At 44.4% G+C, this 25789-nt stretch overlaps 8 protein-coding genes across 8 annotated transcripts; 7 read left to right on the top strand and 1 right to left on the bottom strand.

Moving 5' to 3' along the window:
* Window positions 1–583: 583 nt before the first annotated feature.
* Window positions 584–1238, top strand: I203_103815 (uncharacterized protein; the record flags this gene model as incomplete). The annotated part of the gene is made up of 2 exons (XM_019147390.1): window positions 584–832; window positions 987–1238. The coding sequence occupies 2 exons, from the start codon at window positions 584–586 to the stop codon at window positions 1236–1238; spliced, it is 501 nt and encodes a 166-aa protein (XP_019003055.1).
* A 517-nt stretch (window positions 1239–1755) lies between these two features.
* Window positions 1756–4834, top strand: I203_103816 (uncharacterized protein; the record flags this gene model as incomplete). Its single annotated transcript, XM_019147389.1, has 5 exons — window positions 1756–2173; window positions 2249–2320; window positions 2405–4064; window positions 4187–4432; window positions 4522–4834. The coding sequence occupies 5 exons, from the start codon at window positions 1756–1758 to the stop codon at window positions 4832–4834; spliced, it is 2709 nt and encodes a 902-aa protein (XP_019003054.1).
* Window positions 4835–5280: 446 nt separating this feature from the next.
* I203_103817 (uncharacterized protein) lies at window positions 5281–9084 on the top strand (the record flags this gene model as incomplete). Its single annotated transcript, XM_019147388.1, has 12 exons — window positions 5281–5338; window positions 5495–5722; window positions 5949–6142; window positions 6234–6574; window positions 6668–7028; window positions 7138–7270; window positions 7344–7547; window positions 7610–7791; window positions 7876–8265; window positions 8335–8589; window positions 8658–8876; window positions 8992–9084. 12 exons carry the CDS (start codon window positions 5281–5283, stop codon window positions 9082–9084), a joined length of 2658 nt encoding a protein of 885 aa, XP_019003053.1.
* A 364-nt stretch (window positions 9085–9448) lies between these two features.
* I203_103818 (uncharacterized protein) lies at window positions 9449–11021 on the top strand (the record flags this gene model as incomplete). The annotated part of the gene is made up of 6 exons (XM_065517401.1): window positions 9449–9605; window positions 9670–9830; window positions 9951–10119; window positions 10195–10337; window positions 10424–10493; window positions 10549–11021. 6 exons carry the CDS (start codon window positions 9449–9451, stop codon window positions 11019–11021), a joined length of 1173 nt encoding a protein of 390 aa, XP_065374219.1.
* A 574-nt stretch (window positions 11022–11595) lies between these two features.
* Window positions 11596–18465, top strand: I203_103819 (uncharacterized protein; the record flags this gene model as incomplete). The annotated part of the gene is made up of 31 exons (XM_065517402.1): window positions 11596–11910; window positions 11980–12567; window positions 12694–12904; window positions 12978–13130; window positions 13199–13220; window positions 13276–13330; window positions 13391–13574; window positions 13653–13766; window positions 13831–13913; window positions 13980–14041; window positions 14108–14257; window positions 14322–14338; window positions 14405–14691; window positions 14750–15061; window positions 15127–15982; window positions 16134–16180; window positions 16257–16312; window positions 16382–16486; window positions 16544–16626; window positions 16690–16827; window positions 16899–16926; window positions 16984–17027; window positions 17094–17242; window positions 17325–17439; window positions 17496–17609; window positions 17669–17782; window positions 17848–17937; window positions 18002–18023; window positions 18093–18185; window positions 18245–18288; window positions 18359–18465. 31 exons carry the CDS (start codon window positions 11596–11598, stop codon window positions 18463–18465), a joined length of 4758 nt encoding a protein of 1585 aa, XP_065374220.1.
* Window positions 18466–19213: 748 nt separating this feature from the next.
* Window positions 19214–20392, top strand: I203_103820 (uncharacterized protein; the record flags this gene model as incomplete). Its single annotated transcript, XM_019147385.1, has 1 exon — window positions 19214–20392. One exon carries the CDS (start codon window positions 19214–19216, stop codon window positions 20390–20392), a length of 1179 nt encoding a protein of 392 aa, XP_019003050.1.
* A 335-nt stretch (window positions 20393–20727) lies between these two features.
* On the bottom strand, window positions 20728–21494 carry I203_103821 (uncharacterized protein; the record flags this gene model as incomplete). The annotated part of the gene is made up of 5 exons (XM_019147384.1): window positions 20728–20839; window positions 20903–20989; window positions 21185–21306; window positions 21377–21398; window positions 21466–21494. 5 exons carry the CDS (start codon window positions 21492–21494, stop codon window positions 20728–20730), a joined length of 372 nt encoding a protein of 123 aa, XP_019003049.1.
* Window positions 21495–22389: 895 nt separating this feature from the next.
* I203_103822 (beta-1,2-xylosyltransferase 1) lies at window positions 22390–25449 on the top strand (the record flags this gene model as incomplete). The annotated part of the gene is made up of 12 exons (XM_019147383.1): window positions 22390–22982; window positions 23045–23095; window positions 23170–23400; window positions 23482–23666; window positions 23757–24022; window positions 24088–24411; window positions 24612–24664; window positions 24731–24765; window positions 24844–24922; window positions 24990–25075; window positions 25168–25259; window positions 25336–25449. The coding sequence occupies 12 exons, from the start codon at window positions 22390–22392 to the stop codon at window positions 25447–25449; spliced, it is 2109 nt and encodes a 702-aa protein (XP_019003048.1).
* Window positions 25450–25789: the final 340 nt, after the last annotated feature.

Consider the following 25789-nt stretch of genomic DNA (forward strand, 5'->3'; position numbering starts at 1 on the left):
TAGATGAGTTGGGGTTGATAGTAGAAAGAAATGGAGTCAGATGATCAAGGTGTGATGGGATGCGTCGTTGTGATGGTATGAGGTATATGTTCAAGCTGGGGTCACTCGTTGACCGTTGTCCATCTGATGCGTAGTCAGGTTGAAAAGTTGAAATTCCTTTTGTCCGTGTTTGATGTCCTTGGTCCTTTATAAACTGTTATACCTACTGGACGCAAGTATGTAAAGCTGTTCTATCGGTGGCAAAGAATGTGACGGTACGATCCCGATGACGGCGATGTGGATGATCTGATTTGTGATTTATATCTCGATGATGATGATGATGATTGTCCAGTCCGTCTCAATGCCAAGGCTATGTGCTGCGAATGACCAGCCAAGATTTGAAGAGATGCAGTGCGGGAAGGCATACGCGGGTAGCAGTCAACATAGTGTTTACGTAACCAACATCCCAACAATTATATTGGTATATAGACCGATGTGGAGGGGATGTTCATCCTCTGGACTTTTTCGACTTGTCCTCATCTCATCTCATCATCGTTGATTCTCGCAGTCGCCAAGTACAAGTGACGATCGACACCTCTCAATCATGACAGCATTCTCTTCTAGACCACTCAATAAGACCACCCCAACTTTCCTCACTCAGATACGTAAACACCCTTTCGTACTATTCGGTCTGCCATTCGTCGGTATAATCGTGGCTTCATCTTTCGCTTTGAGCTCATTCACTCAGACGAGGTATGATTATCAGCAGAGTAAAGTGCAGAGTGTAGGTGCAGAGGAAGGACTGGGGATGAGAAGTGATAGGAGGAAAGTGGATTTGAAAGAGGAGTATTACGTGAGCAAGAGTTCCCTTCTGAATAATATCCAAGAACTATTTTTGAATTGGTTGGTGTATGAGGTACTTTTAAGATATACACACCACTATTTCTGCACACGCCATATTCAGCATCGCTCGACAGAAATACATGCTGATGTTCTGAATTCCACAGCGCTTGAATGCCCCTTCGTCCCAGATATCTTCACTATCCAGCCCTGATTCGGCCTTAAACGCAGACCTGGCACCATCACCATCGATACCCAGGAAACCCAAGAAATCCAAATTCTCCATGAGTCCAGTCTCTCAGGATGACTACGAACCTGTCAGAGTACCTAGACCCGAGGGCGTACCCGAATGGGGAGGTGGGAGAGGAGGTGAAGAAGCTCCGTTGAAAGGTCAGAGAAAGACTGATAGGTGGGTATGAAGGATGGCCTATCGAGTGTCCGTTCTGGTTATATTGTATCATCCTACATCTCTCATCATACAGACATGCATATCCACCTCTTCTCATTCACATTGATCTTTGTTAGAATGCCTGTCCTCCTTCTGGTCGCACCCAGCCAGACCAGGAGACGTAAAAGTGACCAACATGTGGTTTTCCCACGGTGGACTTGTGTTTACACCGGGATCAAATTGTGATTTTGGGTTTTTGCACAGACAAGACGCGTGCCACCAAAAGATCAGAATGAAAACAAACATCAACAGACCAAGATTCATTATCCATGTTTTCTGTACACAAGCTTATCATCATATGAAGAACATTCTATATCTTAGCACTAGAACACGAGCGACGACTATGATCACCAAATAACGAAGGCCAGCATCTATCAACCAACCTGATAACCGAGTGAAACTCAACACAGATGTACCGAAATCACCCAAACGGGTCACCATCAACATCACCTTCCACTCCTCCTCGCTCATCTACACCCGAACTTGAAATGCCAGGTAGGGCATCAACTACCACATCTTTATACTCCGATGATCCAACCGAAGTGCCGCCATTGCCTACTACCTTTGGTGTGCGGGAAGGTAAATTGATTGATTACGATGAGCCCCATGTCGAACACCAAGAGGAAGAAGAGAAGATGGTTAATCCGACAGATAAACTGAGAGAATTGTTGAATCAGATGCGAAAGGAAGTGGAAATCAATAGACCTGTGAACTCCCTAGCTTACAGTGAGGATGAGCAGGAGGTCCGACCGAAACGCCAAAGAGATGATGCTGTAGCAAGTAATAACGCTGGACTCAGTTCGCCTCCTCGGAAGAGGTATGGCGAGGAAAGTGAAGATGAGGAACAGAGTCCACCAACTCCGCCACCTAGGATAGGAAACCCTTATGCCGCTAGACGAGGAGAGCGTGAGTCCCGCTTCCACCTCACATGGTGTTGACGAAAAATGAAGAACCCGAGTCCTAATAGTATCATTGCGATAGGTCGCAACTCCCCTAATCTACCTTCTAGTCAACCTGGTAGATTACCTTCTCGTGCAGCCGTGTTGCGCAATAGTACGTACGATGCTCTCAGCCGCGGATATCATCCTTCTTTTCAACATGCAGAAAAGCTAATCTTGGTTACGTTCCATGATGTAGGCACGATACGATCCCCTCCATCTCCTGAGCCTATCCAACCGCAACCCAGAGTGAAATCTCCTCCTACCCGACTAGAAGCTTTCTTAGCCTCGTCTACCTCTTCCATCCATCCCATCGCGGTAAGCTCCACTTCCGGCCAACTTCAGACCAATTTAATGCGGAAAGATTCGGGATCAAGCACGAGTAGCTCGAGAAAAGGGAAAGATCGTGCGATATCACCGATTCTATCACTACCTCAGGAAACACAGAGTATTTCGTCGAGACGAAATAGGTTCAGACAGACCCCTCCGCCTGAGGCAGTAAAATCTCATAGAAGACCTCAGACTCCCCGAAGAATCAGTGTGGATCTCGCACCGGAAGATATGAGCTCCTTTGCGCGTAATGCGGTGGACCTAGAGGTCAGGGGTGAAGTCGAGCTGGATCTGGATGAAGGGCTGAGTGCGCTAGGGTGGGAAGAAAGTAGTCAGAGTGTCATCGAGGACAGTGTGGATATACCTCAGTCACAGCGAAGAGGGCATGAAGACAATTTGAGGCGGAGTACGTCCAGATCGCCTGATAGGAGAGATCGAAGCAGAAACGTCCAGCCGCGTTTTGGATCAATCTCACCAATACAGTCGAGACAGGGCGTAGATGTTCATTCATCCATAGGGAAATCTCAAACTCGTCATTCATCGATATCTCCAGAAAACAACCAACGGAATTCTCAACCTCGGTATCTCAGTTCATCACCACCTGCAGGAAACGCGCTACGGCGTTCTCACAATCAAAATCGATTTCCTGATGGACAGACTCAGCCGGTCGATAGTCCTCCGAGAAACTCTCGCCATACATCACCTCGACATGGTGACTCATCACCTTCACCACCTTTACCTGCTTTGCCCGAACCTGACATGTCAGCTCAGTCTGAAATTAGCGAAATAGATACTTATTCTTCCAGGAGAGCAGCACTATTTCGTTCAACTTCCCGGTCAGCTTCAGGCTCAACTTCCACATCGACGGCTCGGAGTGGATCCCAGACGCCCTCACAATCTTTTGGAACCGCTACTGGCTTGAGATCGAGACTATCTCAGAGAAGCTCAGTGGAAAGGAGTGAAGAGGTTTCGGAGGGAGATATATTACCTAAGAGGTCGCCTACCAAGTGGAAGCGGTCGTCTCTTCAAAAAGACACTCCTGAATCTATACACGGCCGAACATCTCCTGTTCCTCTTACCCGACAAAGTTCAAATCTACCTTCACCTGTACGAAAGGAGTATACACCACCGAGAGGGGTGGAAGACATACCTATTCCCATACAAGATCCAATACAGGTAAATATTGCACTTGCACCGCCGTCTCTGTCTACACCTACCAAATCCGCAAACCCTAATGTCAGTACGTTACCTACACCTAAACCACCTGGGGCATGGCAACCCATTTCGAAACCCAAAGTACGCTTTTCACCTTCCCCGTTGAGTCAACATAGTCCCATTAGACCGGACACACCCAGTCGAGATGAAAGTGAGGAAGGTGTTTCGACACATCGATTGAGAGTTTCGCCGAGACGATCACCCAAAGCTAAGACTATTAGCAAAGAACAGGAACAGGAACAGGAGGTGGGAAATGAAAGTTTTCTGGGGAGGTTGAAGGGATCTTTGAGCTCGCCTTTGAAAAAAATTAAAATGTGAGTGCGCTAATATTGCGCTTCGAGTCACGAGCTACGTCGAGCGAGCTCGATAGGGCTTGCCTCAAGATACAAAAAGATAGACGTCGAGTTGAGCTGATTTTGGGTATTGAATTTTCTAGTCAAATTCCTATCCCACCCAAATCAAATACTTTCACACTATCCACTACTTCACTCCAACATGCTAAATCAACAACGACAGCTGCCGAACAAAATTTGTTGATCACTCAAAAACAATGGCTTGAAGCTTTGTCTGCTATAAATACAGCTGCTAATACTTCTTCGACCGTGGTGAGAAAAGGATGGGGTTGGAGTACATGGGTTTTATGGGGGTTAGTTGAGGTTTTGATACTCTGGAGCGTATTTAGGTGAGTCCATCAGTAACTCTCTCCTCCGATCCAATGAGTCATTGGATTACCTATGTGATGTTTTAACTGATTTTGATTGGGTAATATAGAGCAACTTTGGATTACGCTACTTCTTTAACCCATATATCAACTTTAGACCCATTCCATCCTTTGTCTTTACCCTTTAGACAATCCACCACATCCACTTCAACATGGAGTAATGGACCGTTCGGATCGATATCTCTGGAATTGTCTATCCCAAGTGCTTTACAAACTTTAGTAGGTGGGAATGGGGGATATGGGAATGTGAATTTCTTCGATTTGATGGAAAGTTGGGGAATTTGGAGTAAATTTTTTGCGACACCGGTAGCTGGAGGGGGAGGGAGGATGTTGGCTGGCGGAGTAGGTGGAGTACCTAGTTGAGTGAACGATATAGATATACTGTAGGATAGGAAAAGGAGCTGTGGATCTATTTTTGGGTGAACATCTTGATATCACACATTCATTACGTATGCGACATATTACTTCTTGTTGGATGTTGGGATGTATAGCTCACACCTTGCTCTGATGTGAGATTTGTACTTGTATGCATAATGCATAAAGTGCGTAGGAATGATACATAAATAGATGAGAATTGAATATCAGCGGCAGTGATAGATTTCGGTGAAATGGGTCCGAGCTCATGTTTGAATTGATGAGTTAGTTATCCGAGATTTCGTCGTTTCGTTCGATAATTCCATTTCGTTGGGTGACTGTTTACTTTTCTGTTACTTGTCGTCCCAATTTCAGACTCAATCATAGCTCCTCAGCACTGACAACAGTGACTTGGGCCTATTGCTACTGTCGGCTCGAGCTGTGAGGTGTTCGAAATGTCCAAGTCACAGCAAACATGGGAAGTTGAGGAGCGGAAATTACAGTCTGTCTATGGTGAGTTACTATGTGACCTGTGATCATGAGTATCAAGGGGGATATCAATAATGTTGGGATCTACTGGCATAAGCCTCGATCCTCAACATAGGATAGATGATCGTGAAACGAGACTGACTCTGACTTTCATGATCATCATGATCTTGTATCACCCAGACGACATATCATCCCACCGACTTACCTCTGCTCAATCAACTCTCACTCGGTACCTAAAGAAATCACCTAAATCCCAGCCTGCTTTGATTCTGAAAATGTACATCCAGCAGAAAAACGGTGTATCGGAAGATGACCTATTGGGATCGTATGAACAGATAAAGGGATTAGGGGAGATGAGTGGAAGGGGAGTTTGGTGGGTTGGTTTGATATTTAGGAATATGGCTAGGAGTGAGTGATCGTCCTTGGTCTTTGGTCTTTTACTCTTTTTTGTTCACTTTGGAAAAATATTCTCATGGAATATGAGCGTGGTCAAGCACATATCACATATCTTGCCTTTCCTGCCTTCTGCTTCCTAATCGAATATGCCTTCTTCTCTACTTTTCCATTTTATCTCCATTCCGTTAATAAGCTTTTGATTTTCATATTGACATTAACTTTCCTTGTCGATTGATAGCCGACTTGGCTCTTCAACTGTACAACGACCTATCGTCCAAACACCCCGATTCACCCCAACTACTCGAACAGGTTTTTCTGCATGCCGCGGCGGATAATAACACCGATGTACTGGTAAAAAGCAGTAGGAAGATATTTAATTTGACTCGAGAAGAGAGGTGGGCTAGGCTCAGTGCATGGAGCGAGTGGGTCAAGGTGAGCATATGATTCATGAAGATATGGGAAGTATACATATTATCATACTGCACTGTACTGATATCATGCCATCTGGTGATATGACATATAGAAAGCACCTCAACCTACTCCCTCTCGACCATTTCCTTCGCCCTGCTCGGATCCTACATCACTGAAAATAGCTTTACTATTGCTAAACACGTCAAAATCGCCCTCTACTTCTGAAGGGTTATGGTTGAAACTACAGATCGTCCTTTCTGCCGGACAGCTTGAAGAAGCTCTAGTGTTCTTACAAGATCAAGGTCAGGAGGGGGGGTTGGTAAGACTCTGGTGGCGGATGGAAGGAGCTAGAGAGGTTTTGAAAAGAATGGAAGAGGGGGGGAAAGATACGATACAGTACTGGGAGAAGGAGAGGGAATGGGTTGGAGAATTGTTGAAAGCTGATAAAGATTCGTGAGTTCATTTGTTGTTTGACTTTTGCGGACTGGAGATTACGATTACGATCGGGATGGCCAATTCAGAATTTGCCTGATATGTGAATTACAGGCAGAGGAATTACTCGTATTACCGACATCTACTGTTATGTATCGGACATCTCGTGTCAAGTGGAGAGCAAGTCAGATCCACCGATGATCTGTTACAAAAGCTGGAGCAGGAACTTGGAACCAAGGAAAGATCACCTTCATTAGCAAGATTGGAATTACAGAAGATTTTACGCAAAAATCAACCACAATCTGACAGAGTGTGGGATAATGAGACATGGTTGAAAGCCGTTGAGAAGTATTGGATACATTGGGGCTCGAAGGGTAGTATCGTGACTGAAATTGAGGGTGTGTTGGACAAGGACGATGAAGAGCGAAAAGGGTTGGTAGAAAGGTTGATGGATAAACAGGCTTCTCAACAACATGTATGTCTTATTTTTCCTCGTCAACCACCAATTCTTGGTATGCTTTGAAGCTTCTGAGCTGAGATTTGATGTTCACTTGATTGGAATCTGATTCCAAACGATCGTATAGACCGACGAACAGGCTTTCCGAGAACAAATAAACTCTACGATATACATTTTTCGTCAAAAATCCAAGGACTGGAAACCTAATTTGGAAGAGATAAAGAAATATTGGGATTTGTATCTATCAGGCATACTATATGGTCAGTCGATCAACGTCATTGAATCTGAAAGTTCGGCAGCTCATAGTGCAGGTTTGGTTTTGTGTGAAAATAGGTGAAACTCTACCGAAAACGGATGTTCGACCTGCCGATCAAATTGGTCTGGTGACCGTAGCTCTACTGATCGAATTATGGTCGGTCGACAAGGTCAGAGTAGAACTACTGTTCCGAGCTATATTATGTTTGGAGAAGATTCTTGGGGATAGTCCGGCTTGTGCGCATGGTAGATTTTTACTGATCAGGTTATATCGATTAATTGGTAAGTGAACTACACAACGGATCGATGCCTTGGATGATACTGATGCTGCTTCAATTGTGTAGGAGCCCCTTCACTGATTGGTCCTCATTTGAGTTCACTGAAATTATCGGAGATCCAAATTGATAATTTACTTCATATATATACCGAACGAGGTGCATGCGAGAGCTTGTTGGGAGCAAATGAAGAATTATGGAATGATCATATGAAGAAATCTGGTGATATGTATCAGAGAACACTAGTCGATGTGAGTTGACCAACTACCACTCAGGATCTATATCCCTTGAGGTCATCAAATGATACTAGAAGTACTGACTTTTGTGATGTGTAGTTCCCGGAATACGTCAAGGAATGTCTAAGTAATGAAACGTACTCTAAAATACCTTCAATTCAATACATCTCCTCATCCCTTTCCAGATCCATTACGAACCATAGTCGAACGATAGAACAAGCCCGACTAGCTACATACCTCTCGGCGCCGTATGGTCCAAAGCTACTGAAGAAGTTGGATTTGGCTGCTGAACAGGAGGAAGTAGTGGATCTGAGGAATTGGGAATTGATCAGTGAGATTGGAGGCAACAGACCTTTGATCAAAGATTTGACTAGCCTGGAGCAGCCGTTGGAAGGAAAGTGGGTTCAGGTGTTTGGAAGGTCTTATAGGGATTTGGCGAGGTTCAGTAATGGGGAGGAGATAGAGGAGGTGGATGTGGAGGCTGAAGGAGTAAGTAATATTTTGTGCATGAACTTGGATGCGAATTCTAGATATGCTGACTGAGTCATCGGTGGTCAGTTGACTTCGCCTGAGGGTTCGCTGGTGAAGAATGCTCAAAGGTCACTTAACCTTGCTGGCAAAGCTTTGAGATCATCGGATGAGATACCGAGATCGGAAGTTGAATCAATCTTTGAAGGCAAGTCAACTGCTCGACCTGTCACTCCACTTAGATCATCAGTTGACACACCAGATGGCGTTTCAGAGAGCATACGATTGTTTTTGTCTGATGCATCAGGATGGGAACAGAGACAATCTCTGATCTGTCTATATGAGGTACATTAGCTTTCCGCTGTCCTTTCGGTCGACATGAAAAACTGATATACCTAATTTCAACCATGTAGCTGATCAAAGTGTTCGATTTGATCTTGAACAAATTGATAGAGATCAATAGACCCCTCAAGGGGAAGAAAAAGTTACCTGTGCTAGTTCAGTACATTAATAATTTGAAAAATGTCAGGGAGAAACTGCAGAAAGAAGGGTTGAAAGATGTGTTTGGCAAGATAGATGAGATTGTGAAAGAGGAAACTCGATGGGATGATGTTGCTGATGGATGGATTGAAGTGAGTGATGCTGGTCCTTCTTGAGTGTACTGTTGCAGGCTAGTCATGGATGTTGCATTAACTCGTCTGTAATTATACGATTTGCTGACTTTTGTTATATCATTCGTGATGATAGGATAAAGAGTTCGTGGTGAAGTGGAGTGAATCGATAGATAAGTCCAGGATACATGCGTTGAATAAGATGAAAGATCTGTTGAGCGGGAAGTAGGTGTTCTTCAACCCGGGGACATTTGAGAATCGGGTTGAGATATGGAGTGTAAGATGGAGGTTGGATCGGTCCAGTAGATAGATTAGAGGAGCATCCGTTCTGGTAGCTTGATTCCCAGCATACTAATATAGCATGGCGATGTATTTCATCTACAACCGAAAGATGCACTTACTTGGAAACACGGAATCAAAAAGTTGGAATGATGCTCGCAGCTCGAGAATTAGCCGAAACGACGTCCAAGGCATATCAAAGTCAATCCACACCATGACAAAGTGTCACCCTGCCTCGATCGACTGAGCTCACAGCATATCATAATCTCAAGTACTACCTAGTAGCGCACTCAGACGAGAGTTCGTATCACGAAATGTCCAATCGGGATCCACCTATAATCCTTCATTCCACACCACCTCTCGACCCTTTACCGTCCTCCGACCCAGAATCTGTATACCTCGCTTCCTATCTTCAATTGGCATGTCCCGGTAGATGGGCAATCAAAACTGGATGGTGGGGCGATAATGGAGGTGAGTAGCATCTTATAAGCTTTGGACTTGCTCAGGGAGAACATAATAAGCTAACATGGTATAGGTAAATTACCACACATAACACATCTAAATCATCATATACGCCAAAATCATCTCACTTCTCTACCATTGATTGAAGATCCTGATCAATGGCTGAGTAGGCAAGATAAAGTAGATGCGGAATGTTGGAAAGCTTATATCGAGCAAAACGTCATTGATCTCGTGGTGAGTGGAAAACCACCAAGGCAGACAGACCTTTTTGTTCTGTCATTCCAGGTCAATTATACATACCGAGCTTGATAAGCTAACATACACTCTTCTCTCGCTACTCTGATTTCCTTTCAGAATCACACATATTACTCATTACCTCCTAATTATCCTCAAACAATAGCAAAATCACAATTGAAGAATCTCAATTTTCCCGAAAATCAGTATATACCTCAGCGGATTAAGAGTATACTGAGATCGAGATTACAGTACGTTGGATTATGGGGACTAGGAGGATTGAATGGCGGTACGTTCATTCTCGATAGATTTTCATCAAATAATAGTGAATCCCTTGACTGATAAATCTCGATATCTTCGCTAGGCGACGCTGTTGACGAAGATCGAAAGAGATTAGGCGAAGCTTTCGTAGTTGGACCTGCGGGAACACTAGCTCCTAGAGCATGGAGCGGTTGGACTGCCGGAAGGGACGCTGAAGAGAGACGAAAGAAATGGGGCGAACAGGAGGTGAGTAAGGAAACTAGTCGATCCATCCAGCTTAGTGTTTCCGCGCTTCGTAGGCTTGTAAGCTGATATATCAGTTGATAATGTAGCTCGAAAAGAAGATCAAGTCTGTTTTCGATCCAATAGTAAGGAGGCTCGGTGATGAACTGTACTTCTTCGGTAACAGGTGAATATACTTACAATTCATGGTTATGCACATATACTGATCATAAAGGAAATAGACCAACTACACTGGATTTACTTCTCTTTGCACGATTAACTTCCATCCTCACTCCCACTTTACCTAACCCTTTATTCCCTAACCTCATCCGATCAGATTATCCTACACTAGTATTCCACCACGATAGGATACTCTCGCTCCTATTCCAAAACCAAACCTGGAGCTCGATTCCCCGACTGACAACGCCTACATCAACAACGCAGAAAACATACGTTGAATCATTCAAATCCCTATTCTTCGATTCTCCCGAACAAGCCGAAGAGAGTGGTAACAAGGAAGATGAAAAGAAGAAGAGCGAACAGGAAAAGAAGTTTCAAAGAGGCAGATGGTTATGGTTTGCTGGGGCGAGTATGGCTATGATTGGGTATCTTTTGGGTAGTGGAATAGTCAGTTTTGAATTTGCCTCGGAAGATGAGGAGGGGCAAGAGGAAGAGCAGGTGATATTCGATGATGAGGATGAAGAGTGAGGTGGACCGTTGCTTAAGTAGCTATATCCCATCGCATGCATCTATGATGAATGACTGGTCAGAGGTCCAGTATTCGCTATAAGCCATCGTGCATAATTCTATGTTAAGAGCTTCTGAGGATTACCCCACTTTACCCCACATACCTCCACATACCATGGATCACGTTGTTCGGAACGACGGACCAGTAAGTTGGATGTCGGTGAATCGAATCCCACATCTCATATCTTATCTTGTCAATTAATTGACCTGCTAAGAGTTACACGATCAGTCGAGATAAGCACCATTACTTCGCCGCAGAGATCGTATCATAGATCAGTACTGGAAACTAGGGATGAAGAATGGACACATAGCGAATCAACTTTGAAGGACGTCATACACCATTCAACAAAGGAGGGACAGCTTGTGCTCATAAATCTTCGACACAAAGAAGATCTCGTTTCATCCTACCCTGTAATAACGACTCGGCGGACCGCAGATGGATAACGATTGTGTATATGTGTATATAAATCATCCCTCTTAGCATCTCTGCTTTCCGATCTTTCGAACGAGATTGAGCGATTTGCGATAATCGAAGATGAGCTCAACACGGACACCTTCCGAGACTGAAACGCTTTTACCTCGAGATCCATCATCACCATCATCATACGATGATCCCGATCATAATGACTACTTAGAAAAGGACAGGCCGGTGTGCATCGGTCAATTCAAGAAAAATGTCAAGATCTGTAAGGCATTACTAGCACCTGGGATCTTCGGTTCCTTAGCTTTAGAAGTTGCCCATCTATTTATGGCTGTTCAAGAGCATCGCAAAATTGTAGATGGAGATGAGTTCATACGGCAGACTAAATATACTGCGATGGGACTGGATATATTTGGCGTGATAGCAACAGTGAGTCACACCTTCCTAGTCCTCATTCGACGAAAGACTGAGGTCGATATTCTTCATTGGATAAAATAGAGCTTCTTGGCTGCCTTGTATACCCTCACTGTATTCAAGCCAATTATAATCCGTGCCATCCTCCTATCTCCCATCCCAGAAATCTCCAACCTCCTTCTGCACCGTGCACTCTGCGTGTTCAACTTCATCCTTCTTCTCCTGCTTATCATCATTCATCCATTACCTGGAATATGGTATACCATCCAAACCCACGAATCTTCACCTACCTTATCTATTCCCAATTCCACCCTAGTCTACTATCTCAGAACGGCATTTTTGTGCGCTTCGTTCCTCGTGGGCGGAATGATGAGGAGAGGCCCGAAATTGTACTTCGAACCTCCAAGGTTGGGTACGGGATTCGGACTGAACGAGGTGAGATTGACCCAAAAGACGACTAGACCCAAAGGTGATAGTGGAGTAAGGATCAAGTTAAATCCTCCTCCTGAAGAGGAGGGCGGGGTGCATGGACACGTACCTTTGTCTGGAATCACCATCGGAAGCTCTGAGGAAGATATCATTGGATCGGTGGAGGAAGGCGAAGGAGAAGAACAGAGTAATGTATTGGATTATGACAATTCATCGATGTTGAGTTTCATCTTTCTTGGTTATGTGAGTCAAGTCATGTTCCCTACTCCCCATCAAATGAAACCATTATATATAACTGTCTCTCCCTTGTTATCTCCAGATGAGTTCGGCTGACTGAGAGATACTTGATATTGCGATTATATATCGTAGATTGGTAATTTAGCTTACACATCAATGAAAGTTGAAAGTCTGGTCCAAGACGATTTGCCTCTACTGGAAGAAAGGACTAGAAATAGCGGTATAACAGAGAATGTCTTTTCTACGGATGATAAGAATAAAGCTCATCTCAATATTCATAAAGTGACAGGGTGGGATCTGGTTAAATCGATGTGGAGAGGTAAAGGGACAGCTGTATTTATTAGTAAGTCAAATCTCTCGTTCAAACTAGGGAAAGCGAATTTGCTAATACTGATCACTTATGGTATGGTTGATAGCTGCTGCCTTGGAGATATTTAGGAACCTCATCAGTTTCGTTCAGATCGCTGCGATGCATGAGATCATACAGTCGTTCAAAGAGCCTAAAGGGTCAGATAAGAGTTATGCGCATTTGATGTGCTGGGGTCTGTTGGTCGGTCAAGCGGTTGAAGGTGAGCTGCTCAGTGCTCTACGATGACAGTCGAATTATACTGACTAAACCATCTTTCTCCCATACCAGTTTTGCTGTCTTCGTATTTATAGTGAGTCAGCATATCATAACCGAGTTGGTGGATGGGAGATGTTGACTATAAGTAGCGTACGAGAGAATTACCTCCTCCATATACCGATCAGGATGAATCTTAGTTCTTTGGTAAGCTCAGATTCCATCCGATTATAGGTCTATATCCGTTTGTTGAAACCCTTGTAACAGCTGTTGTCGAAAATTCTACGAACAACGGATGCGAAAGCTCTTGAAGCGCATAATGTTTCTCCCGGCGATAAAGCAGATGGTAATCAGGGTAGAAGTCAAGTCATGAACTTATTCACTATTGATACTGGTATAGTCGCCTCGATGGCTACTCACATTTGGGGTTTCGGTAACGGTATGATCACCTGTAAGCTTTCTCCCTCTTTATATCTACATCTTGCTCGAGATCTCTCGTGCTGATCAAGTCGATTGGGTGCGACGATAGTGTTCATTGGTGTTGGCATGCTTTACGGTATGCTAGGGGTGAGCGCGTTAGTCGGTATAGCTTGTATACCTTTGAGTATGCCACTGTCGTATCTGGTTTCGAAACTTATCTATCGTGAGCAATTCCTCATCCTTGAACATAGCTTGACGACGGCTGACACGGATGAGTGGATGGATAGGCTGTGACAAAGAATGGGCAAGAGCGAGAGATGCTAGAACCGGTGCTCTGAAGGAGTTCCTATTAGGTATCAAAGTGATCAAGGTGAGTCGTCCCGTAGAATGAATGTATGCTTCATCTTGTACTTGTGACTGATAATTCTGTATATAGCTCAATGCGTTCGAGCCATACTTTATGAGTAGAATCCGTCGGTTGCGTGAGGAGGAAGTCAGGTAAGCTCACTAGAACCGGAACCGGTCGATCAACGAGCTCGATAGTTGACCATGGACATCTCATAGTTGGCAACGATGGCGATACACGTTAGGGACTAGCTTTAACATTCTGGCAGAACAGCTGCCAATAATTGCTCTTCTGGTCATGTTCGGCTTTCATACTAAGGTATTGCATAGATCGCTTGATCCTGCCACTGCATTTGTAGCTTTAAATATGTGAGTAGCGTGTCATCCGTTTTTCGGGGCGATACGACTGACAAAGTGCTATCTTAAACTGCAGTTTCTATCGGGTGAAGGGTATGCCTTTCCAACAAGACTGTCGTCTCTGTCGATGCGTGGCTTACTGATTGCTCTGGTTCGCAGACGGTCTCGGTACATTCCCAATGATCATCCAGGTATTCCTTCAAAATAAAGTATCCAGCGATCGTCTAAGTAGATACTTGAGCCAGCCAGAAATCGATAAATCTCAGTGGGAGAATGCCTCTACTCGAATCATCTGTGATCACGCTACTATCGGGTGGCCTTCTGCCAAACAAGCTGTTACTGATGATGAAACTCCGAGGTTTAAGCTGCAGGATATTGATGTTGAGATCCCGGAAGGGAAGTTAACATTGCTATGCGGACCCCTAGGATCTGGGAAAACATTATTGGTAAGTCATGGTATGTCTCGACGATTTAATGCCTGGGCCTATCAATTACGTGTGATAGCTTCGAGCTTTCCTCGGAGAAGCCAATATCGAATCAGGAGCGGTTCTTGCTCCTCGCTCATTACCTGATTCGACACCTGTCTATCCTCGAAATCGTCAGTGGACCACTGAAGAATGGTTGTCCGATTCTATCGCCTATGCACCTCAGCAAAGCTTCATTAGACATGGGTCCATACGTGACAATGTCCTCTTTGGTCAGCCCATGTGGAGAGAGAGATATCGTGAAGCGCTGAGACAGGCTGCATTGATGCCTGATTTGGAGCTGTTCAGCGAAGGCGATTTGACTGAAGTTGGCGAAAATGGTGTAACTTTGGTGCGTATGCGGTTTCGACTGAACTGTTTTCAGCGATTGCCTGATGCTGATCTATTGGCTTGCAGAGTGGTGGGCAGAAAGCGAGAGTCAACTTGGCAAGATGTCTGTATTCGCCCGCAAAGACAGTCTATCTGGACGACATCTTGTCAGCTGTCGACGCTCATACGGCCCAATACATCTGTAATGAGTGTCTGAATGGCTTCTTACTCCGAGATCGTACGGTCGTTCTGGTCAGTCATCATGTATCTCTGGTACTCCCAATCTCCAACTACATCATTTCATTAAGTAAAGGTGGACAAGTAGAACAAGCATGTCCGGCAAGCGAGGTATCGTACTCCAACTTGGTTGACATCGCACCGGCCGAATTATCAATCGATGAACCGTCGGAATCACCAGGGGTAGCCAAAACTGCCCCTTATCGTCGCCAATCGCATCATTTCGAAGAAAGAGACGAATTCAGTGGTGTAGCCCGGCATCTCTACAGAGAAGAACACAAGTCAGTAGGGAGGGTAGCGTCAAACCATTACCTTATGGTATTCCGATCTGCTGGAGGGTTCTGGTACTGGTCTGCGTTAGCTTTGGTATATGGGATCTACCGGCTTGTGGCTGTTGCACGAACATTTTGGTTGGAAAAATGGACTTCTGATCCTGAACAATCACATATCAACTATTATCTCATGGTCTACGCCGGAATCTCAGCTGGGTGTATAGCCTTGGGTTCATTCAAATGGGTTTGGTTATACGGTATTCGAAATGTTGGTTTCTACAGTGCTGGAAGTAAGAAAATCCATGAATCCCTACTTTCAAAGGTCTTCCAAGCGCCATTGCAGTTCTTCGAAACTACCCCTCATGGGAGGCTGTTGAATATTTTTGGACAGGATGTATATAGGTTGGATTCTCAGTCGGCTGATGGGTTTGGACGTAAGTGAAATCTGACTGTTGATTCATATTGGTCCTCAACGGATATAGCTGATCAAGAGATTGGAATGTTCAGGTACCCTGAATGATGGTGAGTCTTTGGATTCTCGATCGCAGATTGTAAGAAGTGAGGAACTCATACAATTGGATCTAGGTCTCGGACTAGCTACAGCAGCCGGTGTAGTCTTCGTCAAGACGCCTGTACGTATCACTACCGCCCTGAACAGCATCGCGATTAGATCGAGTTGTTCTGACTTGATTTAATTCGGTTCATTAGATCATCTCTCTTGTCGCGCTCATATGGGGTATACCTTTTGTCTGGATCAGTAATCAGTAAGCCAGCGAACCCTTGATCGATCAATCTAGACATCTTGTGCTGATCTTGTCAAATGTGTCAAAAAGACTGAACAAGCTTCGAGCGGATATCCGACGATTGACCGCGACTGCTTCGTCCCCTCTGTATTCACTTTACAATGAGACCATCGATGGAGTTGTGATGGTAAGAGCGTGAGTTGCTCAATTCCCTGTTGATTCCTCGCAGCTAAACACACAATCACACCGCAGATTCGGCCAGAACAAGCTTATGATGCATTCTATGAAAGTGATCAATAATCGAGAACGGGTGACATGGTTCGCGGCTTGGGCAGGTAAGAATTGTCACCTTCGCCTCATTTGATCTAGCTGGCTGACGAGATTCTGTTCTGATTTAGTGTATAACTGGGTTCGAGCTGTTATTAGGTCATTCGCCAGTGTCGTAGTCGCTGCTACGGCTTTTGCGTTGATCCGACAGGACTTGTCAGCTTCACAAGCGGGATTAATATTAAACTTTGCATTGACCGTATCTACAGGTGAGTATTGGCCTGATCATCTCACTTGTGATCACGTTGGATTTTTGCTGAAGATCGATCGATATATACAGGAATCTTCAGCTGGGTCGAGCAATATAGGTAAGACCTTCGGTGTGGATCTGCCCAAGTACTTAGACTAATTAATCACCATAACAGTAACCTCGAAGAAACATTCGTTAGCGCCGAACGGATCAATCACTGTACGTGTTGCCTTCATGTTACCTTTGATCCTTCTCTGACGATAAGCATATTCCGTGATATCTCAGATATCACCATGCCGGACGAAGAATCGAGAGAAGGCATGATACCGGAAAGATCATGGCCTAGTCGCGGTGAAGTCAAAGTTCAGAACCTTCAAGTGAGATATGCACCGGATCTTCCGGAAGTTCTGAAAGGTGTATCGTTCAGCATCAAAGTGAGCCCGATCTATCACTGGCAAATTATCGATCAGATACTGATCATTGTTCATTCTTCGCTGTCCTTGTCCCGTATGGCAGCCTGGCATGCGAGTCGGTTTGGTCGGGGCTACCGGATCTGGGAAATCGACTTTGGCTCTCAGTTTGTTTAGAGCGATTGAACCTCATGGTGGTACGATCACCATCGATGATATCGGTACGTGCACTACATGACAATGTAACAACAAACTGATGAGACGGTTCTTCTTGCAGATATCAGTCAAGTGGCTTTGCCAGAACTGAGAAAACGGCTCAATATGGTGGCTCAAGATGGGATGCTGTGTAGTGGTACTCTGAGGGATGCCTTGGATGTAATGGGTACCAGAGGTAAGCCATAGCCAGATGCGTGCCATTTCCATGTGACATTTGCTGATTCGAAAGTTTAGATGATTATGAGATTTACGAGGCTCTTCGTCGAGTACATCTCTTATCGGATAGCTTAAGCAAAGATGAATTGGATAATAACCCATTCGCGAACCTCGAGACTTTTGTTGCGATCGGTGAGCAGCCTATATCAATGCTGCTTGTCTGGAATTTTGCTGATCGTTGATGATGGCACCTACAGAGGGGGGAAATTTCAGTCAAGGGCAAAGACAATTACTGTGTCTTGCTAGGGCATTGTTGAAGAGGTCCAAGATTCTTGTCATGGATGAAGGTGAGTCACAGCGCGATATAAACACAAATGCGAGATGACAATGTTGATTATAATGCCATGATAGCCACTTCATCCGTTGATTTTGAGTGAGTCCGGATCTGACGTGGTTCCGACATCGCTTTGGAGACAAAGCTCAGAGGATACTTGACTTATAGGATGGACGCCAAGATCACCGCTACAATCAAAGAATGTTTTGCCGACACCACAATGCTAGTCATTGCACATCGTCTAGCCACTATCATGCAATAGTCAGTATCTCCTTCCTGCCTGCAGGTCTGGACTTCGTGGCTGATGTGTATTCATTCAGTGATCGGGTCTTAGTCTTGGATCAAGGTCAAATCGTCGAGTCTGGTAAGTATCTGTTCTAGTCCTGCCTATGATCAGTCCAATGGCGAATGACGTATTACTTTACTATACTTAGGTGAACCCCTCAAATTGATGGAAGATCCTACTACGATTTTCTACGGGCTATGCATGGCTCAAGGTGAAGAAGAATTTAATAATCTTCTCACCATTGCTCGTGCTTAAATCATCAGTGCGGACGAGAGATAACAATATCGGATTGGTTGTACATAGATTATAGAGAATATAACGATTAGATACACGCATTTCGAGTTTTATGTTGAATGGATGGGAAGGGACAATTTTCTGTGCGAAATCATGCATTTGCGCAAACTTTACGATTCGAATACAGTCTCACTAATACTGTACTGTAGCTCTCGTCAAATTTAACCCTAAAACCCTCGTAAGCAAGAATGAGCATCTCACTTCACTGCGATGATCTGTGAAGGACTGCAGACCGTAAAAGCTTCCGTATCGCCCCAACGATTTTGACTCGACTGTGGTCCTTTGCGAATAATCTTCTGCACAGTGGAAAGCGGTTGTCATGTTCAGGCAATCATCCTTTCTTCCTCTGTCCATGAGGAAGCATACACAATGTCTGAAGTGTTCTTATGAGGAGCAATTGCCCTTGTCTTCCTGCAATTGCTTTGATCGAAGTATTCGTCATTGCCTTTTCATATTTGGGAGAAGTGGAGAAGTAAAGAGGTGAAAGTCTCCTTTGATTTGTGTTTACCACATCAACTACACCAATAAATCCTGAAGAGAAAGGAGCTGTCGGTTCTCAAATCGACTCGAATCGCTATGGTTATAAAGAGGGTATCAACAAGCGGAAATTCACAACACACCACAACATATTCACAATCCATTTTCGCACAAATACAACCCCATTGTTTTTACTGTACTTCATACCGTGCCTTCCGTTCGAACAGTCAACATGTCTACTAACGATAACGCCACCATTCAATCTCGGGTACAATCCGCTTTAAGCCAAGTTGGATCCTACGGTCAACAATCTCAAGACCGTGAGAAGTACCGATTCACTTCCAAAGGTCCATCCGCGCAAGCTCGTTTCAGGGACAACGATCTTACTAGATTGAACGATTCAACTCATCTTGAGAAGATTGTCGAGTATACTTGGAATGATGCGCTGAAAGCTACTGTTTATGGTATGATTGGAAGTACCGTCAATCCTCTCTCTCCGGGTGGAAGTGAGATGGTAGAACATGTACATCTCAATATGGACAAGATCCGAAGCCTGATCACTGTAGCTGAGACTCAAGATTTTAAGGATACCTTGAAGGGCAATTTGGAGGGCCAGATTGTACAGCTACTTGCTTCCTCCGTGTCGGTGAACTACACAGACCATTTATTCTCCGAATTCCAGGTTGCCGACTGTCTCGCTGCCACAGTCCTAGGTTTACTTACCTCCGAGGGATCGTACGATGATAGGAGGGAGATCTCCAAAGACCTCTGGAAAGACAATTGCCAGAGGCGGTCGATCTCAGATGTGGAACGGTTGCTCAATCACAGTCTTAATTCTTTGTTCACTTTCGATCCAGAAGGAAAGAAAACTCACAAGATCGTTTCGTCATTCAGTATCGAACCGAGCTTATCACCTGACAAATTCGATTCGTTCATCCAAGAGAGACGGGAAGAAGCCAACAAAGAGAAGATTAAAGCTGAGTCTAGAGTAGGGAATCTAGATATCTCAGATTATTATGGTTCGTTTTTAGAAGGGGTTCAAAAGAGAAGAGACTCACTCAGAGAAGAATACTTGACCAGAAAGCGAGCTGAACTCGAGACCGTTGTATCTGACCAAAGTCATCTGACAGAAGGAAATTGGAGGGAGAACGGTGATTTAACTCCAATGCTTTATCCTGTCAAGATGCAAAATGGTGAATTAGCTGTTCATAAATTGGATGAGGATAAGGCTACCGAGTTCATCTCATTGAACCAGCCCCCGGTGGTCCATCTTTGGGAGTCAATCGAAGGAGATAAGTCTCATAGTGATAACACAATTTTCCCCGATGAATGTACTGTGAGGGAAAGACTCAAAGCTATTGGGATTGACGACCAGCCAAGCGAGTCACAACGATCTGAATGGGACGTATGATAAACATCTATGGAAGAGGGTTAGTAACCCTTTCTTGCTTGATGTAGCTTGATAGTTTCTGCTCGTATAGGCATTGGTATATTGATGACACGAAGTATAAGAAACATGGTGAGATACGATGTTCATGAACAGTTTATTCTAGATATACAACATGTTACGATGATTACAGATCATTTTGTTCTTGCAAGTGAAAGAGACTTGACTATATGAGGCAGATCCCCACCAGACCTAATCGCATGTGACTATTCGGTGACGATTTTCGACTTGTAGGCAGTCTGCCCAAAGTCCTTTCCTTTCCTTCATTCAACTTATTCCTTGTCTCTCCTGTTTGGTGACTAACGATGCTTGACTTTAGGATCCCTAAAGGAGTATTTACAATTCGTGCAATAGTAGAATAAAGTCATATTGGTCGTTATTCGCCTAGCTTGATCCTGGTAGAATACGGCTCTATAGGAGGTAAGAATCACAATGTCAGCATGTAGTCGATGGATAGCCAGACGCAAAACTCACTCGTGATGAGAACATTTAGGACACTCGATATCTGATCGTTGAAGGGTTGGGTCCGTTTCTAGGTCTTTAGTTTCTCCCGCTTGTTCTCTATTTGTAGGCCACAGAGGAAAAACATCGGTCAGTATGTGCTATACTGGACTCTAAGATCAGTTACGAAGATGGTTGAGATCTGAAAATGTCTTGCTCCACCTCCTTGGTCTAGCATGACGGCTCCATGATCCGACTGACATCCTTCACATCGCCCTCATCCGTTACTTGTTCAGTTCTGAGGAAAATACTTACCTAGCAATAGTCAACAAGTCATTCTTATACACGCAAGGTGCCATCCCAGGATCAGGCTGAGCGTTCTCCGCATATTGACAATTTCGACATTGATACAAGAGGATCTTCGCGTTGTTATCGGACTAGAAAAGCACTTACCGTTAGTCATGCTTGTGGTGATGTGAATGGCTTGGAAGAAGGCGCGTTACTTACCTTGGGGTAAAGAAGATTATTGCTATATTGGAGAGTATTTGATAGCGAGTCAAGGTGGCGAACAGACAAGATAGCACGAGACGACTTACCATTCACCGCAGAATCGTAGGGAAGGCATGTTGGGAAGAGCGCAAGAGTCGACGATGCTAGGTCGCTTTTCGGTAGATCGATGTGTCCTTCTTATCCGCGGATGGTTGATAAGACTGTATATGGCTCTATGCTTCTTGCGCAGAAGAGGTGATGATATCGCTGTTGCAGTTGTCGAGTTGCAAGAGATGAGTAATGTTGATCCTGTTGTACCAACAGCGAACAACCCAGGTCGAGGCATGGTGTATACCGTGTCACGTGAGGCTTGTGAATTAGGCCCGCTCCTTTGCAGAGCAGGATGCCTAACTTACAGGGAAGTGATTTACCTGATTTTACCTTGTTCTGCGCTAAACGGTGGACGGTGACACTGCTTGTGGGTGAGATGTCTCAGATGGTACTGCTGCTGCTGCACATCACCCTTTTAAAGTTGGTAACACTGGTACCTCTCAAGTTTTTCAACCCGACTTTGCATCTGCCTATATAGACATACAGACATCTCGTCCATCACTCGACCTCGACCTCGATCTGTTCATACATCTTTGGCATCCTCATCCACCGATACACAACATCAGAAACACGATAGCTCTTGACGAACAGCCAGTGGACCACGAAGACAGCGCACACCTCATCTCGACCTCCGCACGAGCCTCTTTTTCACCTTTTGGTTCGCGTTTCAACGACTGTTTGTTACAAGGCTGCTTTCACTTGATCCTCATCATCACATCCCCTTTCACTTGCTTCATCTTGTAACATCACATCACACGGATTCATATACCCAGACACCACATACATCATCGATGCAAAAAATCACATACACCACTCCATCACAGATCAACTCAGCATAATCAGATACTGCCTCGCGACAATCCCTCCTCAATTCACCTAGCCTTGATTGGCTCAATCATCCCCAATCTCAATATACCAAAATGGCATTGAATTTTCCTTTCCCTTCACCACTGAATCTACCTATACCACGTCGGTTCGTGATACTGATACTATCAGGTAGTATCCTAGTCCTCTTCCTACACACCTTCGCCCCTTCCACATTACCTCCAGCACTTACACCGAATCTACCACACCATGAACCTGATGCTTCTTACTTCTCACCATCCAAGTGGTTACCTCCCATCCTCAACCCCAACACTCCCTCGCGTCCAGCCGAATTCGACGAAGATGGACAGTGTCTCTTCCTCTCGCCATACGACGCATTATCGCCCAACGAGAAGAAACGTGCCGAAATGTTAGTCCTGGAAAGTGTTAGTCCGGGAATTGTCAAGTCGCATAAACCACCTTCCGAAGGTAATGATTACGATCCAGATTTCGATGATGAGTTTTCTGCTCTATCGAATGAGACTAAATCACAGCCTTCGGGATTGACCCATCCGATCTTAGGGTTGTTAAGGGAAGGGGAGATGAAATGGAATTCAATGCTGGCTAGACAATCTCAATCGTTAGAACAGGCCGTGAAGGTTTATAAGGATAAATGGAATAGGAATCCACCAAAAGGTTTTGATGAATGGTGAGTACGATGTTACACAGCATAAGACAAACGGGATGACTGATATTGTCTCATACACATAGGTGGCATTTCGCTGAAAACAATAATGTCTTACTACCTGATGAATACGATGCGTGAGTGTCTGTATACCCACGTTTTCTCTTGTCATATAGCGGAACTCTTTGGCTAACTAGCATACATTCAATAGTATCATGGAGTCACTACTACCATTCTACGGTCTCCCTATCAAAACTTTGCAAGAACGATTAGAGGAAACTGAAAAGATACAAGAAACTTTTACGTTGATCATACATGACGGCAAAGTAGAGTTGCAGTGGAATGATGATTATTCTAGAGATACATGGTGGGCTAGTAGACCCAGAGCAGACTCGCAGATCAATCTGTTGGAACCTTTCATCAAGCATATTGGAGCTTTTAGGTGAGTCAGATCAAATAGCTGAACATTTCCAAAAGAAATCATTCAAGAACGCAGCTGATATTGTTAAATATAACCCGACAGGGCAACTTTCACTATTCACGATCAACCCTCCATCTTACTTGATCATGCGAGACAAGAAGAATTGATCAATGCTGCTAAGAGCGGTAAAATCTCAAACCACCCTAATGAGAATGATAGATTCGAACAAGATTGGAGTAAAGCTTGTGCTAAGGATAGTCCGTTGAACAAAGGGGAACAGGAATTACGTGAGTCAAATTGTCAAGAGCCATTTCGATGTGCCACAGGCATTACCCATACCATGGCATCCCCCGTTGACTTGTTGATTGCTTGCATAGCCGCCGCCGACACGTTCATCAACGCTCATGGACCTGCGATGGACATTTGTCAACATCCTTCGTACATGGAGAATCACGGGATGTTATTGGAAGAACATAACTCGGAAACGCACCCAAAACCTCATACCAAATTGTATCCTATCTTGGTACCCTCCAAGACTATGTTGAATGGCGATATACCAGTCACGCCGATAGGTAGAGATGGGAGAAGAGATGATGTTGGACCGGATCCAGAGTGGAGTAGGAAGAGTGGGAAATTGTATTGGGTGAGCTAGCTCACGTCTCCATGTCTTCGTGATACTCAGCTAATACAACTTGGTATGACTTGTAGAGAGGTCTAGCAACGGGATTAAACCACGATAAGAAGAAAGGTTCCAAATGGCGTCAATCACACAGAGAGAGACTACATTTCTTGGCCAACGATAAATCAGATTCTTACACCGAGGTGTTAGCTCCTGTGGGTTCTACTGGAGAAGCAGAATTATCTAGATTGCCCTTGAAGGAATTAGGCGAATATTATATGGATGTGAAACTTGCTGGAGGGCATTGGCAGTGTGATTGGGATGATGGGACTTGCGATGAGATGGAGAAGGAAATTGAATTTGCAGGTAAAGATAATGCGGAGAGAAGTAATGATTTCAAATATGTCTTCGATGTGAGTGATGATTATGATCTTCGTAATATGGGTGAGGAGAATAAGGAATAGAAGAGGGCCATAAGGGTAGAAAAGTGTTCCGACCGTATTCGGTGATTGATCGAATAATCAGTCGATTGAATAATCAGTGAAAGGGTCGTTCAGAGGGTAGGAAGGGCGGAGAAGCAAAACGAGATACTGATGTTCCTTCAACTCTACAGACCGATGGTAACGCTTGGTCATCACGATTCCCTCGATTGATGGCCAGTAACAAGTGAGCATATGTTCATCGCTCTTGCATTTTAACGAAACGTGTATCTGACCGTATTTTCTCTTTTAGCGTTGTGGTCAAAGCAACCGTTTTCCCAGAATGGAGTGAGTTCAGCCTTATTCTCTGTTCTGCTGAATCATCAAGACAAGAGAAAGATAGCTGACGATGTATCCCTGTGACAGATACCAAGTCGTTACCCGAATGGTACGCTTACGTCCCATCCAAGATGGATTACTCGGACTTATTCTCAATCATGTCATTGTGGGTCATCAGCTGCTCGAAGCACATTACTACCCGGAAAGCTGATCGATGCGCATGTAAAACTTAGCTTCCGAGGTACACCATCCGGCCGAGGAGCACACGACGAAGTAGCTAGGAGGATAGCGTTGAACGGACAGTGTTGGGTCGAAAGGAGTAAGTGTGCCTCGATTCTACATCTGTCTTCGTGATTTTATGGTCTGTGTTGCATAAAAGGATATCGCTAATAATCTTATGAATGTACATAGCATGGAGAAGGGAAGATCTACAAGCTTACATGTTCAGATTGTACCTTGAATACGCCAGATTGGTCTCTCCCGATAGGGATAATGGTAAGATGGTGAGTCAATGTCAAATTCTGGTTCGATGGTCAATACCGTAGCTGTTAGCTGACCAATGTATTTGTCGGAATTTAGGATTACATCTTACCTCGACAACATTCCAACACGCATCCTGTCGTAGCGGACAAAGGGGGAGAGGTACATGTACCTGTAGCTGCCAAGGTGGTACCACCGATGGTCGATGAGTAGATTAGTGCCTGGAGTCGCTCATTCTCATACAGGATTTGGCAAAACAGAGAGAGGGAACTTGTAGCCCAGAGTAAAACCCAAATCCGAAGGTCCATGGATTTCAGGATTTTTACATGCCCTCAGAGTAGCATACTCGTATAGCATATATATTCATTTCATCTTACGTTTGATATACATACACTCGGTGGAGGGAGGTTGCATATATCATCAGTCGGAAGGAAAGGGGGAAGATAAGGTTGAAGGACATTATTTATGTTTATCCAATCAATCATACAGTGTTTTAGAGAGATAAATTTTCTGGTTCACACAGACCCAAAATGTATATACAGTATCTCATTCC

This window comes from Kwoniella mangroviensis (assembly GCF_000507465.2).
Source record: "Kwoniella mangroviensis CBS 8507 chromosome 1 map unlocalized Ctg01, whole genome shotgun sequence".
Classification (NCBI taxonomy): domain Eukaryota; kingdom Fungi; phylum Basidiomycota; class Tremellomycetes; order Tremellales; family Cryptococcaceae; genus Kwoniella; species Kwoniella mangrovensis.